Source organism: Bubalus bubalis, chromosome 13, assembly GCF_019923935.1.
Source record: "Bubalus bubalis isolate 160015118507 breed Murrah chromosome 13, NDDB_SH_1, whole genome shotgun sequence".
NCBI lineage: Eukaryota > Metazoa > Chordata > Mammalia > Artiodactyla > Bovidae > Bubalus > Bubalus bubalis.
The window spans coordinates 19933982-19951812 of record NC_059169.1 but is presented as its reverse complement, the minus strand read 5'-3'; the positions used below and the strand labels follow the sequence as shown (position 1 = coordinate 19951812).

The following is a 17831-nucleotide window of genomic DNA, read 5'->3' as shown; positions in this document are numbered from 1 at the left end:
TGTTAATGTTAATTTCTCCTTTCATACTTGTTAGCATTTGTCTTACATATTGTGGTTTTCCCATGTTGGGTGCATATATATTTATAATTGTTATATCTTCTTCTTGGATTGATCCTTTGATCATTATGTAGTGACCATCTTTGTCTCTTTTCACAGCCTTGTTTTAAAGTCTATTTTATCTGATATGAGTATTGATACTCCTGCTTTCTTTTGGTCTCTCTTTGCATGGAAAATCTTTTTCCAGCCCTTCACTTTCAGTCTGTATGTGTCCCCTGTTTTGAGGTGTGTCTCTTGTAGACAGCATATGTAGGGGTCTTGTTTTTGTATCCATTCAGCCAGTCTTTGTCTTTTGGTTGGGTCATTCAACCCATTTACGTTTAAGGTAATTATTGATAAGTATGATCCTGTTGCCATTTACTTTATTGTTTTGGGCTCAAATTTATACACCCTTTGTGTGTTTCTTGTCTAGAGAATATCCTTTAGTATTTGTTGGAGAGCTGGTTTGGTCGTGCTCAATTCTTAGCTTTTGCTTGTCTGTAAAGCTTTTGATTTCTCCTTTATATTTGAATGAGATCCTTGCTGGGTACAATAATCTGGGCTGTAGGTTCTTTTCTTTCATCACTTTAAGTATGTCTTGCCATTCCCTTCTGGCTTGAAGAGTTTCTATTGAAAGATCAGCTGTTATCCTTATGGGAATTCCCTTGTGTGTTATTTGTTGTTTTTCCCTTGCTGCTTTTAATATTTGTTCTTTGTGTTTGATCTTTGTTAATTTGATTAATATGTGTCTTGTGGTGTTTCGCCTTGGGTTTATCCTGTTTGGGACTCTCTGGGTTTCTTGGATTGGGTGATTATTTCCTTCCCCATTTTAGGGAAGTTTTCACCTATAATCTCCTCAAGTATTTTCTAATGGTCTTTCTTTTTGTCTTCTTCTTCTGGGACCCTTATGATTCAAATGTTGTAGCATTTAATACTGTCCTGGAGGTCTCTGAGATTGTCCTCATTTCTTTAAATTTTTTTTCTTTTATCCTCTCTGATTCATTTATTTCTACCATTCTATCTTCTAATTCACTAATCTTATCTTCTGCCTCTGTTATTCTACTATTTGTTGCCTCCAGAGTGTTTTTGATCTCATTTATTGCATTATTCATTATATATTGACTCTTTTTTATTTCTTCTAGGTCCTTGTTAAAACTTTCTTGCATCTTCTCGATCCTTGTCTCCAGGCTATTTATCTGTGTTTCCATTTTGATTTCAAGATTTTGGATCCATTTCACTATCATTATTTGGAATTCTTTAGCAGGTAGATTCCCTATCTCTTCCTCTTTTGTTTGGTTTGGTGGGCATTTATCTTGTTCCTTTATCTGCTGGGTATTCCTCTGTCTCTTCATCTTGTTTAAATTGCTCAGTTTGGGGTGTCCTTTCTGTATTCTGGCAGTTTGTGGAGTTCTCTTTATTGTGGCATTTCCTCGCTGTGTGTGGGTTTGTACAGGTGGCTTGTCAAGGTTTCTTGGTTAAGGAAGCTTGTGTCGGTGTTCTGGTGGGTGAAGCTGTATTTCTTCTCTCTGGAGTGCAATGAAGTGTCCAGTAATGAGTTATGAGATGTTTATGGTTTTTGGGGTGACTTTGGGCAGCCTGTATCTTGGAGCTCAGGGCTGTGTTCCTGTGTTGCTGGAGAATTTGCTTGGTATGTCTTTCCCTGGAACTTGTTGACCCCTGTGTGGTGCTTGGTTTCAGTGTAGGTATGGAGGCGTTTGATGAGCTCCTGTCAATTAGTGATCCCTGGAGTCAGGAGCTCCCTGGAGTCAGGGTTTGGACTTAAGCCTCCTGCTTCCAGTTATCGGTCTTATTTTTACAGTAGTTTCAAAACTTCTCCTTCTATACAGCACCATTGATAAAAGGTCTACATTAAAGATGAAAAGTTTCTCCACCGTGAGGGTCACCCAGAGAGGTTCACAGCGTTACATGGAGAAGAGAAGTGGGAGGAGGGAGTTAGAGGTGACCCAAATGAGATGAGGTGGAATCAATAGAGGAGAGAGTGGGCTAGCCAGTAATCACTTCCTTATGTGCACTCCATAGCTGGACCACTCAGAGATGTTCACAGAGTTATACAGAGAAGAGAAGAAGGAGAAAGGAGACAGAAGTGGCCAGGAGGATAAAAGGGGGGAATGAAAAGGAAGGAGACAGATCCAGCCAGTAATCAGTTCCCTAAGTGTTCTCCACAGTCTGGAACACACAGAAATTCACAGAGTTGGGTAGAGTAGAGAGGGGTTAGGGAGGAGACACAGGCGACCCAGTAGAGAAAAAGGACAGTCCAAAGGGAGAGAGAGCAGTCAAGCCAGTAATCTCGCTCCCTAGTGAAAAATGGGTACTGAAGATTGGGTTCTTAAAGGTACAAAATTGGTAACAAATACATAAAAGCAAAAGTTAAAAATCTAGAGTAGAGTTTGGAATTTCAAAAATACAACGTTAAAGAAAAGAAGAAGGAAAAGAAAGAGAGGGAAAAAAAGCAAAAACAAACAAAGTCTCAAAAATTATAAAGAAAATATAGGTACAAAATTGATAACAAATACTGAAAAGCAAAAGTTAAAAATCTAGAGTTTGGAATTTCAAAAATACAATGTTAAAAAAAAGAGGAAGAAAAAGAAAGAAGAAAAAAAAAAACAAACAAAAAACAGAGTCGCAAAAATTATAAAGAAAATATAGGTACAAAATTGATAACAAATACCAAAAAGCATAAATTAAAAACCTAGAGTAGAGTTTGGAATTTCAGATATACATTGTTATATAAAAGAAGAAGAGAAAGAAAGAGAGTGAAAAAAAAGTTACAAAAATTATATTAAAAAAAATAGGTACAAAATTGATAACAAATACCAAAAAGCTAAAATTAAAAATCTAGAGTAGAGATTGGAATTTCAAAAATACAATGTTAAAGAAAAGAAGACGAAAAAAAACAAGGTCACAAAAATTATAAAAAATATATATATGAAGTTTACTTTAAAAAAATAGGGTCTTTTTTTTTTTTTGCAAAGTAATAGTAGGTTATAAAAGTGAAAATTAAAGGAATAATAGAGGAATTAAAAATTTTTTAAAAATTAAAAAAAAAGAAAGAATGATCATAAAAATAGTAAAATATATCTAGGACTTTCTCTGGTTTTGTTGTGGCTATTGTGGGGTCAGTTCATTTTCAGCTAGTTCCTTGGTCCGACTTATATTTCTCAAGATCTATAGGCCCCTTCCTATGTAGTCAGTACTAACCACAGGGTTTTAATCTATTGCCTGTAGCTTCCAAGGAGGTTCCCTCTGTTATAGCTTCTTTTGTTTTACTTGTCCGTCAGTGTCTGGTTTCCGCCCTGACACAAAGGGGACGGTGGTGGACACTTTTTTTTTTTTTTTTTTTTTTAGGCTCACTTGTTCAGTCGTGCTATGGGGAGGGAGGGACACTGCAAACAAATAACACTGGCGTGTGCTCGCAGTGCCTCAGCCACACTGGGTCTTCCCCCGCTCACAGCGCGTGTAGCCTCCCTGCCCACACTGCTCAGGCTCTAGGTTGCTCCGCTGGGAACCATCCGTGGCCGGCCCTGGGATGCTTGCTCCTCCCGGGTCCAAGCTGCTCAGGTTCAGGCACGCGGGTAGTCCTCAGAGGTGCAGACTCGGTTGGGCCTGCGTTTTGTGCCCTTCCCAGGTCCGAGCAGCTCAGGTGATGAGGTGTTTGGCGAGCTTGATTGCTGCAACTTATCGCCTCCCTGCAGCTCGGTTATCTAGGTGTACAACTGGCGCACCTTCTCAGGCGGATGTTGACCGTCCAGACCCCCAATAAGTTTTAGTTAGCAAAAAAGCCTGCTTACAGTTTTATAGATAATGTCTCTCTGGGGCTATGATTGCCCCCTTCCGGCTCTGGCTGCCTGTCACCGGAGGGGGATGGTCTGCAGCCGGCTATCTCTGTTCAGTCCTTTGTTCCGTGTGCGGGCCTGGCGGTGTCTTAGGTTAGGGTTGGCTTTTCGCGTGGTAGATATCCCACAGTCTGGTTTGCTAGCCCAAATTATTTCACTCAGATAGTGCTCGGGGTATTCAAGCCAGATCCTTACTCTAAGCGATGCAGCCCACTCCTTGCCTCCCTGCCCAGCCCCCGCTTGCTAGTGGTGTGTGCAGGTGTCTGTGCTGCTTCTCCGCTGGGGGAGTTACCGTAGGGCTTGCAATCTGTGGGTTTTAATTGTTTATTTATTTTTCGTCCCTGTTATGTTACCCTCTGTGCTTCCAAGGCTCGGCACAGATTCGGCAGTGAGAAGGTTTCCTGGTGTTTGGAAACTTCTCTTTAAGACTCCCTTCCCAGGACTGAACTCCGTCCCTCCCTCTTTTGTCTCTTTTTTTGTCTTTTATATTTTTTCCTACCTCCTTTCGAAGACTTGGGTTGCTTTTCTGGGTGCCTGATGTCCTCTGCCGGCATTCAGAAGTTGTTTTGTGGAATTTACTCGGTGTTTAAATGTTCTTTTGATGAATTTGTAGGGGAGAAAGTGTTCTCCCCGTCCTACTCCTCTGCCATCTTAGCTCCTCCCCCTGTCATAATACAATCTTAACAACATTGTTTTGAATAAAGTTAAAGACAACTTAGTGCTATTAGAGCCATCTTACAGAAAAAACTGCACAGACTTTTTGGCCAACCCATATTGAGAATGACTTCTTCATATAAAGTGCTCCTTTGCTTGCTGAGCATTACTGAGATTCTTTATCAAGTGAAAATGGAGAGATTAGTGGAGATTCAAATTATTTGAAGGGCTAGTTCTGCCATATACCTATGCTGCTCCCTTGTAGAGATAAAAGAGATATAGCCAAGGGTCATAGTGAAAACTTATAAATGATTAAAAAAATTCACATACTGACACTTTATACAGTATATTATTTTAATAAGTTAATATGCATCATGAAGTTTTTACTTCATGCAGATGCCTTGTCATTTCACCTACTTAAAATCTGTGGGTGTCTAAAGTCATGTCAGTGTGGGAATCTGGTAAAAGAAGGAGCCTACCTAAAGGCAACTACAGCTTTTTCAAACTCCCAAAGAGATATGATTGGATGAAAAGGCCTCCAGGACAGGATGTCTTAAAATAGGCAGGAGAAAATGTGGGTTAATTTGCATATCAATGAGTATTATATTATTTTCTCCATTTTCTGTAGCATTTGGCTTTACTTTATTGAAATGGGTATGTTTTGTAACTTTAATTTGCAGGAATCAAGAACCCCAACCCTACAAGGCCTTTCCTTTACTGTCAGACCTGGTGAACTGTTAGCTGTGATCGGACCTGTGGGAGCAGGAAAGGTAAGTTGTGGTGCCTTTTGGTAGCTTGATGCAACACCACAGTCCCTATTAAATTCTCAGAGTTGAGCCCAAAGCTGTGTGTACAATGTTTTTTGTTTTTTAAACAGGATAGTTTATTAGAATTGAATAATAGTAAAATAATTGCAGTGAAATCCACCTCTGCATTGCCTCAGTTTTGGTCCCACACATCCATCTTGATTCTCAGAAAGTTTTACATGTACACAGTGCATTAATTCCTTATAATTTATAATGTCACATAAGAGATATTTGGTAAGGATTACAGTGATTGCCACGAAACTTGCCGAGAAGAGCATGGAGAGGCCTGGCATAGTTTTCTCATGGGCACAGGAGTCCTGGACAGTCATTGGAGGACCCAGGAGCCTTCTGAGCCAAAGTATAAGTTCATTCCACAGAGGGAATTTATAAAGATTTACTGTAAATTTATAAAGATTTACTTTATAAATCTATAAAGACCTGTGGCGGATTCATTTTGATGTTTGGCAAAACTAATACAATTATGTAAAATTTAAAAATTAAAAAAAAAAAAAAAAGATTTACTCTCTTGAGAAGTTTTTGTTGATTGTCACACTTGTGAAATCTCCATGATGATTATAGTCCCTATCTTTCAGCTCATTAAAAATGCTATTCTATTGTCCTAGGTTTACATTGTTTTAATAAGTCATCCATAGTCATTCTTTTTTTTTTTAATTTATTTTTTCATTTGGAACATAATTGCTTCACAATGTTGTGTTAGTTTCTCCTGTACAACAACCTGACTCAGCTGTGAGTATGTGTATATATATATATATATATATATATCCCCTCTCTCTTGAGCCTCCCTCCCACCCTCCCCCCATCCCACCCTTTTAGGTCATCACAGAGCACCGAGTTGGACTTCCTGTACTATATAAGCAGCTTTCTGTGCTGAGCTATGCTTAGTCACTCAGTTGTGTCCAACTCTCTTTGCTACCCCATGGACTGTAGCCTGCCAGGCTCCTTTGTCCATGGGGATTCTCCAACAGGAATACTGGAGTGGGTTGCCATGCTGTCCTCCAGAGGATCAAACCCAGGTATCCTTCCTAAAACAAGAACAATATGATGTTAGGAAGTGTTCTAATTTCATTATTTTACGTGTAGCTGTCCAGTTTTCTCAGCACCACTTATTGAAGAGGCTATCTGTTCTCCAGTGTATATTCTTGCCTCCTTTGTCAAAGATAAAGTGTTCATAGGTGCATGGGTTTATCTCTGGGCTTACCATACTCTTTCATTGATCTGTATTTCTGTTTTTTTTTTTTTTTTTTTTTTTTTTTGTGCCTGCACCATACTGTCTTGATTACTATAGCTTTGTAGTATAGTCTGAAGTCAGAGAGTTTGATTCTTCCAGCTCTGTTTTTTTTTTTTTTTTTCCTTTTCTTCTCAAGATTACTTTGGCTATTTAGGATCTTTTGTGTTTCTAAACAAATTGTAAAAATTTTTGTTCTAGTTCTGTGAAAAATGCTATGGGTAATTTGACAGGGATTGCATTGAATCTGTATATTGCTTTGGGTGCTGCTAAGTCACTTCAGTCGTGTCTGACTCTGTGCGACCCCCTAGACGGCAGCCACCAGGCTCCCCTGTCCCTGGGATTCTCCAGGCAAGAACACTGGAGTGGGTTGCCATTTCCTTCTCCAATGCATGAAAGTGAAAAGTGAAAGTGAAGTCGCTCAGTCGTATCTGACTCTTAGCAACCCCATGGACTGCAGCCTATTAGGCTCCTCCATCCATGGGATTTTCCAGGCAAGAGTACTGGAGTGGGGTGCCATCGCCTTCTCCAGTTGCTTTGGGTAGTATAGTCATTTTCACAATATTGATTCATACAGTCCAAGAACACAGTGTATCTGTTCAGGTCATCTTTGATTTCTTTCATCAGTGTCTTACAGTTTTCTTCATTGTGTTCTTTTGTCTCCTTTGGTAATTTTTTCCCTAAGCATTTTATTCTTTTTGATACAATGATGATTGGGATTATGTCCTTAATTTTTCCTTCTGACTTTTTGTTGCTAGTAACACAATTGTTTTTTTCCTTTGAGAAAGATCTTTATTAGTTTTATTGTCAAGAAGACAGAACTTTCCTTTAGCATCCATTGCAAGAATGTCTGCCTCTGGTTTACCTCTTTGTTTTTTTTTTCTGCTGCACCTGTGAGGTATGTGGGATCTTAATTCCCCAACCAGGGATCAAAACCGTGCACCTTGCAGTGGAAACACAGAGTGTTAACCACTGTACTAGCAGGGAAGTCCTACCAGTGGTTTTCTTATTGGGGAAGGACTTTTCTTCGACTTTTCATGCTGCTATAAGGAAAACAGTTTTAACTAGATGTATCTAGAATAGCATTTCTCTAGGTGTGTTCCATGAAACTTTTATTTTACAAGAAGGTATCATGGCCACATAAATCTGGATAAATGCACATTATGTTTTCCTTCTTGGTGCTTCATGTTGTACAGTTGGAAACAGCTTGTTGGGAATTTGGACATCTCATTAAAGGAAATTATTTATGTGACAGATGTTCAGGATGGACAGAGACATGGGGACTTCCTTTTCTTTTTTTTATTTTTTATTTTTTTACTTTACAATATTGTATTGGTTTTGCCATACATCAACATGAATATGCCACGGGTATACATTACAGTGGCCCCTCTAGGAAGTCTGGAGGTTGCAAAGGCTCTTCCAGGAAGCTTTGCACATTTACTTATGTGACTTGACTTGGTCCCATCAGTGCATGTATAGTGAAGGTGCAGCCATGTGCTGGAGCTAGAGATTTGAACATGAGCAAGAACCTGATGCCTCTGCCTTTCAGAGGCAACCAGGTTCCTGGGTGAGACAGATACACAGGCAGATTATTTCAGCTTAGTGTGATGTGGACACAGACATACCACATCTATGTGCTGTTAAAGATTTGAAGTAAATATGCAGCTGTCAGTTCAGTTCAGTTCAGTCGCTCAGTCGTGTCTGACTCTTTGCGACTCCATGGACTGCAGCATGTCAGGTCTTCCTGTCCATCACCAACTCCCGGAGTTTACTCAAACTCATATCCATTGAGTTGGTGATGCCATCCAACCATCTCATCCTCTGTCATCCCCTTCTCCTCCCGCTTTCAATCTTTCCTAGCATCAGGGTCTTTTCAAAAGAGTCAGCTCTTTGCATCAGGTGGCCAAAGTATTGGAGTTTCAGCTTCAACATCAGTCCTTCCAATTAATATTCAGGACTGATTTCCTTTTGGATGGACTGATTGGATCTCCTTGCAGTCCAAGGGACTCTCAAGAGTCTTCTCCAACACCACAGTTCAAAAACATCAATTCTTTGGCGCTCAGCTTTCTTTATAGTCCAACTCTCACATCCATACATGACTACTGGAAAAACCATACCCTTGACTGGATGGACCTTTGTTGGCAAAGTAATGTCTCTGCTTTTTAAATAAGCTGTCAGGTTTGTCATAACTTTTCTCCCAAGGAGCAAGTGTCTTTTAATTTCATGGCTGCAGTCACCATCTGCAGTGATTTTGGAGCCCCAAAAAGTAGTCTCTCACTGTTTCCCCATCTATTTCCCATGAAGTGATGGGACCAGATGCCATGATCTTAGTTTTCTGAATGTTGAGTTTTAAGCCAAGTTTTTCACTCTCCTCTTTCACTTTCATCAAGAGGCTCTTTAGTTCTTCTTCACTTTCTGCCATAAGGGTGGTGTCATCTGCATATCTGAGGTTATTGATTATTTCTCCTGGCAATCTTGATTCCAGCTTGTGCATCATCCAGTCCAGCATTTCTCATGATGCACTATGGCATATAAGTTAGATAAGCAGGGTTACAATATACACCCTTGATGTACTCCTTTCCCTATTTGGAACCAGCATCTGTACTTGGTCTGAAACAACAAAATGTGGAAATCTAGATGTGAGAAGTATACACAAGAGAGTGATGATTTCCTCTAGGATGGACTTTTGCTCTTTGGACACAACTCACTTCAGAGTTCTTTTAATAATAATATTTGGATATATCTTCACATGTAGCTTTTTAATAATAAGTGTTTGTCAAGTAAAGGATACCTGGATGCAGAAACAACTACACTAAACATTGGATACATGAAATACACATTCTGCTGGGCTTCTCTGCTATCTGCTTTATTGACTATGCCAAAGCCTTTGACTGTGTGGATCACAATAAACTGTGGAAAATTCTGAAAGAGATGGGAATACCAGACCACCTGACCTGCCTCTTGAGAAACCTCTATGCAGGTCAGGAAGCAACTGTTAGAACTGGACATGGAACAACAGACTGGTTCCAAATAGGAAAAGGAGTACATCAAGGCTGTATATTGTCACCCTGTTTATTTAACTTATATGCAGAGTACATCATGAGAAATGCTGGACTGGAAGAAACACAAGCTGGAATCAAGATTGCTGGGAGAAATATCAATAAACTCATATATGCAGATGACACCACCCTTATGGCAGAAAGTGAAGAGGAACTCAAAAGCCTCTTGATGAAAGTGAAAGTAGAGAGTGGAAAAGTTGGCTTAAAGCTCAACATTCAGAAAACGAAGATCATGGCATCTGGTCCCATCACTTCATGGGAAATAGATGGGGAAACAGTGGAAACAGTGTCAGACTTTATTTTTCTGGGCTCCAAAATCACTGCAGATGGTGATTGCAGCCATGAAATTAACAGACGCTTACTCCTTGGAAGGAAAGTTATGACCAACCTTGATAGCATATTCAAAAGAAGAGACATTACTTTGCCAACAAATGTTCGTCTAGTCAAGGCTATGGTTTTTCCTGTGGTCATGTATGGATGTGAGAGTTGGACTGTGAAGAAGGCTGAGCACGGAAGAATTGATGCTTTCGAACTCTGGTGTTGGAGAAGACTCTTGAGAGTCCCTTGGACTGCAAGGAGATCCAACCAGTCCATTCTGAAGGAGATCAGCCCTGGGATTTCTTTGGAAGGAATGATGCTAAAGCTGAAACTCCAGTACTTTGGCCACCTCATGCGAAGAGTTGACTCATTGGAAAAGACTCTGATGCTGGGAGGGATTGGGGGCAGGAGGAGAAGGGGACGACAGAGGATGAGATGGCTGGATGGCATCACTGACTCGATGGACGTGAGTATGAGTGAACTCCGGGAGTTGGTGATGGACAGGGAGGCCTGGCGTGCTGCGATTCATGGGGTCGCAAAGAGCCACTGATCTGATCTGAACATTCTTAGCTAGTCTTTTCTGAGTATAATTTTTCATTTGGGGGAAACTGTGAGCAGTTTAGGTTGTTATAGTATTATATTAATGTTCCTTATCAACCATTAGTTTTCCGTGGACCAGTAGGATTATTTTCTTTTTTTTTCTCAATTGCAAGGGCTCTACTTCATCCTGTTCTAAAGAAAAGGGTTCTATAGTGTACGGAGTACGACTGTGGGGTCTGCTGTGCTACAGGTCTTGTTCTATCCTGAGTGCTGCATGTTCATGTGTGTGTGTCGCCGTCTGTTGCAGTCCTCACTGTTAGGCGCTCTGCTGGGGGAGCTGCCCCCGAGCCAGGGGAAGGTCAGCGTGCACGGGAGGATCGCGTATGTTTCTCAGCAGCCCTGGGTGCTCTCCGGAACTGTGAGAAGTAACATTTTATTTGGGAAGAAGTATGAAAAGAAACGATATATAAAAGTAATAAAGGCTTGCGCTTTGGAAAAGGTGAGTAATGACTTTTGAGTTGCATATACTGAAATTTCAAATAATGATAGTGTTGGTTTAAACTACAAGGTTTGTTACAATTTTGTTTCAATTTTGAAAGATTTCTGGGTAAATAAACACATGTAACCCAGCTGTTTCAATGCCAATGTGATAGCAGCACTTAGAATGCCTTTAGAAAGTAGTGGGTGGTTGCTTAATTTTATAATGTTTTATTCACTTTTAAATTTATTTCTTTAATGAATGATCACCAAAATTTGCAGAAATAGTATAGTGTAATGAACCCTCATGTACCCACCCCTAGCTTTAGCCAAGATCAGCTGGTGGCCAGTCTTGCTGCACCTCTACTCCTGCCCCCTGCCAGCCCTATCCCGACCCGAGTATTCTGAAGCAGATTCTAGACCTCAGATTAGTTCATCTGTAAACATATTATTAGTTTTCTCTACAAGATAGGATAGCCTTTGGGAAAAAAAATCACCACATTGTGTCACCTGAAAAATAGCTAAAATTCTTGAATATCATCAAGCTTCTAGTCTGTGTTTACATGTTGTTAATCATATCACTGAGAAATCTCCTGTACCATTGTTGAAATCAGACTTTGTATGAGGTCTGTCCATTGCATTTGGTTGATGCTTTCTTGCTCTGTTTCAGTCTCTAGGTTTCCCTCTCCACTTCATTTTTGACTTGTAGTTTATTCTTTAAAGAAAATTGAATGCTGTAACATTTCTTTTTAATACTGCATCTTTTACTATGGAGAGGTTGTTTTCAGGAATGGCACTGAGTTTCACAGGAAATGGCAAGACAAAATGTTTAACTGTACTTTGGGATATAAATTAGTGAATAATGAAAACTAAACTTAACTGATACGAGAATATGATTTGGCAAAAAGAAAGAAAAATTTAAATACTGATAAATACTATGTTACTCTCTTGGGTTGGAAAAATCAGTGAATAACAATGTTAAAGGGCTTCCCCTGGGGTCTGTTCAGTGCAGTCTGGACATCTAATTTCTTTTATACTGTGAAGAAAAGGCAGGGACAGACCTTCAAAGGTGTGGGGTTGAAGGCTCTAGACCTACTTTCTGAGGAAATAGTAATTTTGTTTGGACAGTGGCTTGAATTTCATGGATTGTATCAGGTGAGTACCATTATATGATGATGTGGACAAACAGAATTGTTTGTTTAACTCTTGTTTCTTTCTCCTGGGTTATTGTTAATGGATGATTGTGCTTTTGCAGAAATGATGTCATTAGCAGTAATGAACTAGATTTTTATTAAATGATATACATACTGTGTAAGAAAATAAGAGGGAAAGCAAATGTAAGACAGTGAGACAATAGTTCTCATTGAGTCTATGTGGCAATCTGTTTTCTGTGTATCACTCATACACGCACACATGTACACACATAAAAAGAAATATGAGTTATGAGCCTTTTACCAGTGTATTTGGTGTTTTATAGTTGGTAAAACTGAGGCTTGGTGAGAAGAAATGACTCACCTCAACACTGGCAGCTCAGGTACAGAGCTGTTTCAGCAGGAGTCTAGACTCCACAGTGCTGTACTGCCTTTCAATTGAGGAAGTTTATAAGGAACAACTTATTAAAAAATTCGGTGATTTATGAAAGTGGGATTGGAAATAAATAGATTTCAGGCATTTCATAAGAAATAGGTTAATAATTACCTTAATCAAGTTAAATTTTTGATGTCCAGGTCAGGCTCCAAAGACCCAGGCCACTGTGTGGCTATTTCTTTTATGACCTCACCTTTCTGGAAAGCTCAGCCTTATCTTTTTCCCCACACTTGAGCATCTCTGGAGAAGAGCAGGTGCTGGGACAGTGGCTGCCATTCAGTATTTTCTATGGGAGCTGATGCTTTGCTGCAGCTACGTGGGGTGACTGGACCAGTAATGCAGGCAGTGTCCTGGGGCTTCACCCAGCCTAGAGCATGTGTGCAGCACAGACTCTGGTGGGAAGGGGCCCTGCAGGACTGGCCTGCACAGTGATTCTTCTGTATGTTGTGTGATGTTTAAAAACATGGACCACTCTCTTGTTTTCTGCGTGGTTGGGACATGAAGTTCGGGCCCCTTGTGTCCATTTCCTCCTTGGCAGGAAGGGAGGGATTGGAGAGCAGTGTCCTGACCTCAGCTTTGTCACTTGCTCGCTGTCACTCTGGACATGTCCTGTTACCTGCCTGGACCTCTGATGTATCTGCAGCAAAACAAGGTCTCTGGATCAGAGGGTATCCAGGAGGTTTTGTTGCTACTCTGAAATGTCATCTGTGACTATGATTATCAAGAGGTCAGCAAGGTTTTTGCACCTGGGAACCACCTAAAGAGACTCTTTGCTTATCTTTTTTGGAATCCCTGTATCAGTGGATGGGGATAATACTTTCGTAGATAATAGGGGTATCCTAGAATTATTTTGGCCTGTAGTTACAGAAACTGTATGTGTAGTAGAAAAGGCTTGGCTTTTGGAGAGAAACAATCTTAGTTATTAACTCTGGGTGTTTATCTCAATTTCTTTTCTTATTGAATGCAGGGAGAGATGGGATTATTGTAAACGCTACAGGTCATGCATGTGGAATGCAAACATGCCAGTGTTTCAGTAAATGGTAGCTATTTTTACTATTATAGCCCTTTTCTCTACAAATATACATACATATAAATAAAGATTTCTTCTCACTGTTTTCCCTAACCCCACTGCCCCCAAATCCTGGAAGAAAAAACAGAAAAAAGTACATTTTCTTGTTTTACATATGTTAATTACAACATGATATATTATACTAGATTTAATTGAAGTAAACATTTAAGTTCATTGAGCTGAAAACATTTCTATTAATATGATAAAATAGGGAGAAATGAAGTAATCACAGTGGCAACATCAATTCAGACTGATGACATCAACTTCAAGGCCCAGAAGTCAGAGGCTCAGGAATTGAGTCTGTTTCTCTGTTTGCTAGGTGTATGATTCTTCATCTGTAAAATAGAGATAATAATACTGTCAACCTCGTAATGTTGTTTTGAGGATGAAATGCAGGAGTGATTTTAAAGCACCTGATTTCTAGGGACATAACAGGCACTTTATAAATGTTAGAACAATTTTGAAAAAAACTTAGCTCTTAATTATAAGCTCAGACACATCCATAAAATATGACATGTAAGAAAGAAGATATTTGAATATTTAACTTCCATTATTTAAGTTTATATTTATGTAGGTGCCCTATACATAGTACTTTATGTACTATGTACATAGTACATTATGTAAAGGCATTCCTCAGAGCAGTGATGTGACCTCACTTAGTCTCAGTTTCCCCATCTGTGATGTGGGGCCAGCACTTCCTGTGCAGCTTGTTGTGAGGATTAGAGACAAACAGCATCGGGGTCCACCACAGATCTTACCCTCCAGGAGCTGAGAGACACCGTGTGCATGTGTACAAATGATGGATCAGAATAAGACAGTCCTTCATGTGAGATGAGAGATGTAAGCAGAACTTTAGGAAACCAGCAGGAAGAGATGAGTCCAGGATGGGTTCATGGGAGAGTGTGTTTGGGCTGAGCCTGGAAAGATGGGCGGGATATTGACAGGATGTGAGAGGTAGGGCAATCCCAAATGGAAGAAAAGCTGTAAGAAAGGCAAGACATCTGCCGTTTGACTCTGGAACCTAGCCTTCCTCTGTCAGGGCCTCATTAACGGTTTCAACAGTCTACTGTGTGTTGTTTCTACACTAAGTCTCCACCATCAGTGAAGGGCTCTTCATGTTCTTCTGGATGGATGGCATCAAAATCAGCAGTACCATTTCCTAGTTTGTCTCTAGTGTGTGTGTCTGCTGTTCAGTGAGAATTGGTTAAATTTAACTTAGAGGAAATAACGTGAATAAGAACACCTTCCTGTCAGTGGAAGGAACTGTAATATATACTCAACTCAGGCTTTTCCCTTTAACCTAATCTGAAAATGGTGGCTGGGAATTAACCTGACTTGGATTTTACTTCAAATCTTGTGAAATGATTTTCTTATCTGTGGTGTGTCCATGAATAATTGTCAGAGTAATTGTCATGCTAGCAAAGTAACACTCAAAATTCTGCAAGCCAGGCTTCAACAGTATGTGAACCGTGAACTTCCAGATGTTCAAACTTGATTTAGAAAAGGTAGAGGAATCAAAGATCAAATGGCCAACATCAGTGGGATCATCAAAAAAGCAAGAGACTTCTAGAAAAACACCTACCTTGGCTTTATTGAGTACACCAAAGCCTTTGATTGTGTGGATCACAACAAACTGTGGAAAGTTCTTCAAGAGATGGGAATACCAGACCACCTTACCTGCCTCCTGAGAAATCTGTATGCAGGTCAAGAAGCAACAGTTAGAACTGGACATGTAACAATAGACTGGTTCCAAATTGGGGAAGGAATATGTCAAGGCTGTATATTGTCACCCTGTTTATTTAACATATATGCAGAGTATATCTTGCAAAACACTGAGCTGGATAAAGCACAAGCTGGAGTCAAGATTGGAGGGAAAAATATCAATAACCACAGATATGCAGATGACATCAGCCTTATGGCAGAAACCCCCGAGGAACTAAAGAGTCTCTTGACAAAAGTGAAAGAGGACAGTGAAAAAGTTGGCTTAAAACTCAACATTCAAGAAAAGAATGTCATGGCATCTGGTCCCATCACTTCATGGCAAATAGATGGGGAAACAGTGGAAACAGTGAGTTTATTTATTTTTCTGGGCTCCAAAATAACTGCAGATGGGGAATGCAGCCATGAAATTAAGACACTTGCTCCCTGGAAGAAAAGCTATGACCAACCTAGATAGCATATTATAAAGAGAGACATTACTTTGCCAACAAAGGTCCATCTAGTCAAAGCTATGGTTTTTCCAGCAGTCATGTATGGATGTGAGAGTTGGACCATAAAGAAGGCTGAGCACCAAAGAATTGATGCTTTTGAACTGTGGTGTTGGAGAAGACTCTTGAGAGTCCCTTGGACTGCAAGGAGATCAAACTAGTCAATCCTGAAGGAAATTAGTCCTGAATATTAATGAGAAGGACTGATGGTGAAGCTGAAACTCCAATACTTTAGCCACCTGATGCAAAGAACTGACTCATTGGAAAAGACCCTGATGCTGGGGAAGATTGAAGGCAGGAGGAGAAGGGGATGACAGAGGATGACATGGTTGGATGATATCACCAACTCAATGGACATGAGTTTAAGCAAACTCTGGGAGTTGGTGATGGACAGGGAAGCCTGGCGTACTGCAGTCCATGGGGTCGCAAAGAGTCAGACATGACTGAGCGACTGAACTGAACTGAACCGAACTGTCAGAGTCAACAATGTACTCGAAGTCCTCCCACCAGACCTGGAGAGAGAGTGCTTGTTTCTTATGCCCTGACTGTGCAAAATGGAGGAGTGGATTCAGGTGCCTTTGAAAGAGCATGATTGAAATTGCTGTGCTACAATGTGGTGCTGTTTTGAGAAAGAAATGAAAACAACATAAAGTCAAAGCATAAAAGCTAAGTGGAACAGTTTGCAAAGACTGTCAACAGTGAAACAGAGGCCAAGTAAACTGTGTGTGTGAGCCTGGGAACCTATCTTAAAATGGCCTGTTGTTTTTCATTAAAGCCAAAAGCTTGAGATGATAATTTCTGAGCTCCACAAAAAAAGAAGGTGAAATAATGAATTTCCACAACAGAGCTATTGCTGCCTTTCATTGGATGCACTCCGAATGAGCAGGGAACCTGTGTGCCTGTATGTCTTTGTGGCTGTCAGGGAGGGTTATGATGGAGACAATCTCTTTCTTTTTCTTTTAGTCACATGCTTGGCATATTGTGATCCACAGTATGAACAGAGTCCCAACAATGTTGGCTTGATGTGAAAATAGGCCTCAGTCACCAATAGCAAGTTACAATCCATTCATGTCCTTTTTTTTATTTATGGAAGGTGTTCATATGTGTGTTTTGATTCTCACAGCATCATTGAGTTTAGTGACTCTTGTTTCCACAGCACATTCTGTAGAAGAGGAGAGTGAGACTTAGGGAAATCAGAAAACTTCTTATCCTGGAGACCCTACTGTGCCACTTGCTTTCTGCCCAATTTGCTAAAGTAGAGACAAAAGAGGGCTTTATCTGCAGAAAGGTACTGTTGGGCATCATAGATTGATGCCTGACAGGTCTAGTAGATAACAAACTCCCCCAGACTCTGTTTGTCTGTGCCAGGATCTGTCCAGTGGTAATTACAGGCAATCTAAGATTTGTAATATAATACTGTGTAACATAAACTTTGGTTGTTATCTTGTCATTTGGGGATGTTCTTATTATCTTCCCCCCACCCCCACCAGGTTCTCTGACTTGTCTATTTAGTTCTTAAATAATGTTAAATTATAACTTTTGATAGATTCCCAGATTCTCAAGTAGAAACTTCATATCCTTCTTAGCTTTAAGTTTTTCCTGCTTCCATGAACAAGAATCTACTTAGTCCAGCAGTTTTTCTTGGTGTCCCTTGAGCACACTGTTTCTTTCCCTTTGATTTCTCATGCCCAGACTGTTCCATCTTTTTTTTTAATGCTTCATTTTATCGCAGTTTTAGGTTTATAGAAAAATTGAACAGGAACTGCAGAGTTCCCATACACTCCGTCTTCTGATTACTCCTCCCCTCAGTTTTCGCTATTATCATCTGCATTAGTGTGGTACATTTGTTACAATAGATGAACCAAAACCAATACATTATTATTAACTAAAATCCACACTTTACATTAAAGTTCATTTTTTAATTGTACGTTTCTATGGTCTTTGGCAAATATGTAATGTCATACTTTCACTAGTATAG

The 17831-nt window shown here is 40.0% G+C and overlaps 1 protein-coding gene across 1 annotated transcript in view; it reads left to right on the top strand.

The window, feature by feature from the left end:
* The window catches only part of LOC102395698 (ATP-binding cassette sub-family C member 4-like), a 312677-nt gene that overhangs the window by 117763 nt on the left and 177083 nt on the right, over positions 1-17831 (top strand). Inside the window, exons 10-11 of the mRNA XM_045162476.1 lie at positions 5225-5314; positions 10821-11012. Of these exons, the coding sequence (XP_045018411.1) occupies positions 5225-5314; positions 10821-11012 (282 nt within the window). The remainder of the gene's footprint in view (positions 1-5224; positions 5315-10820; positions 11013-17831) is intronic.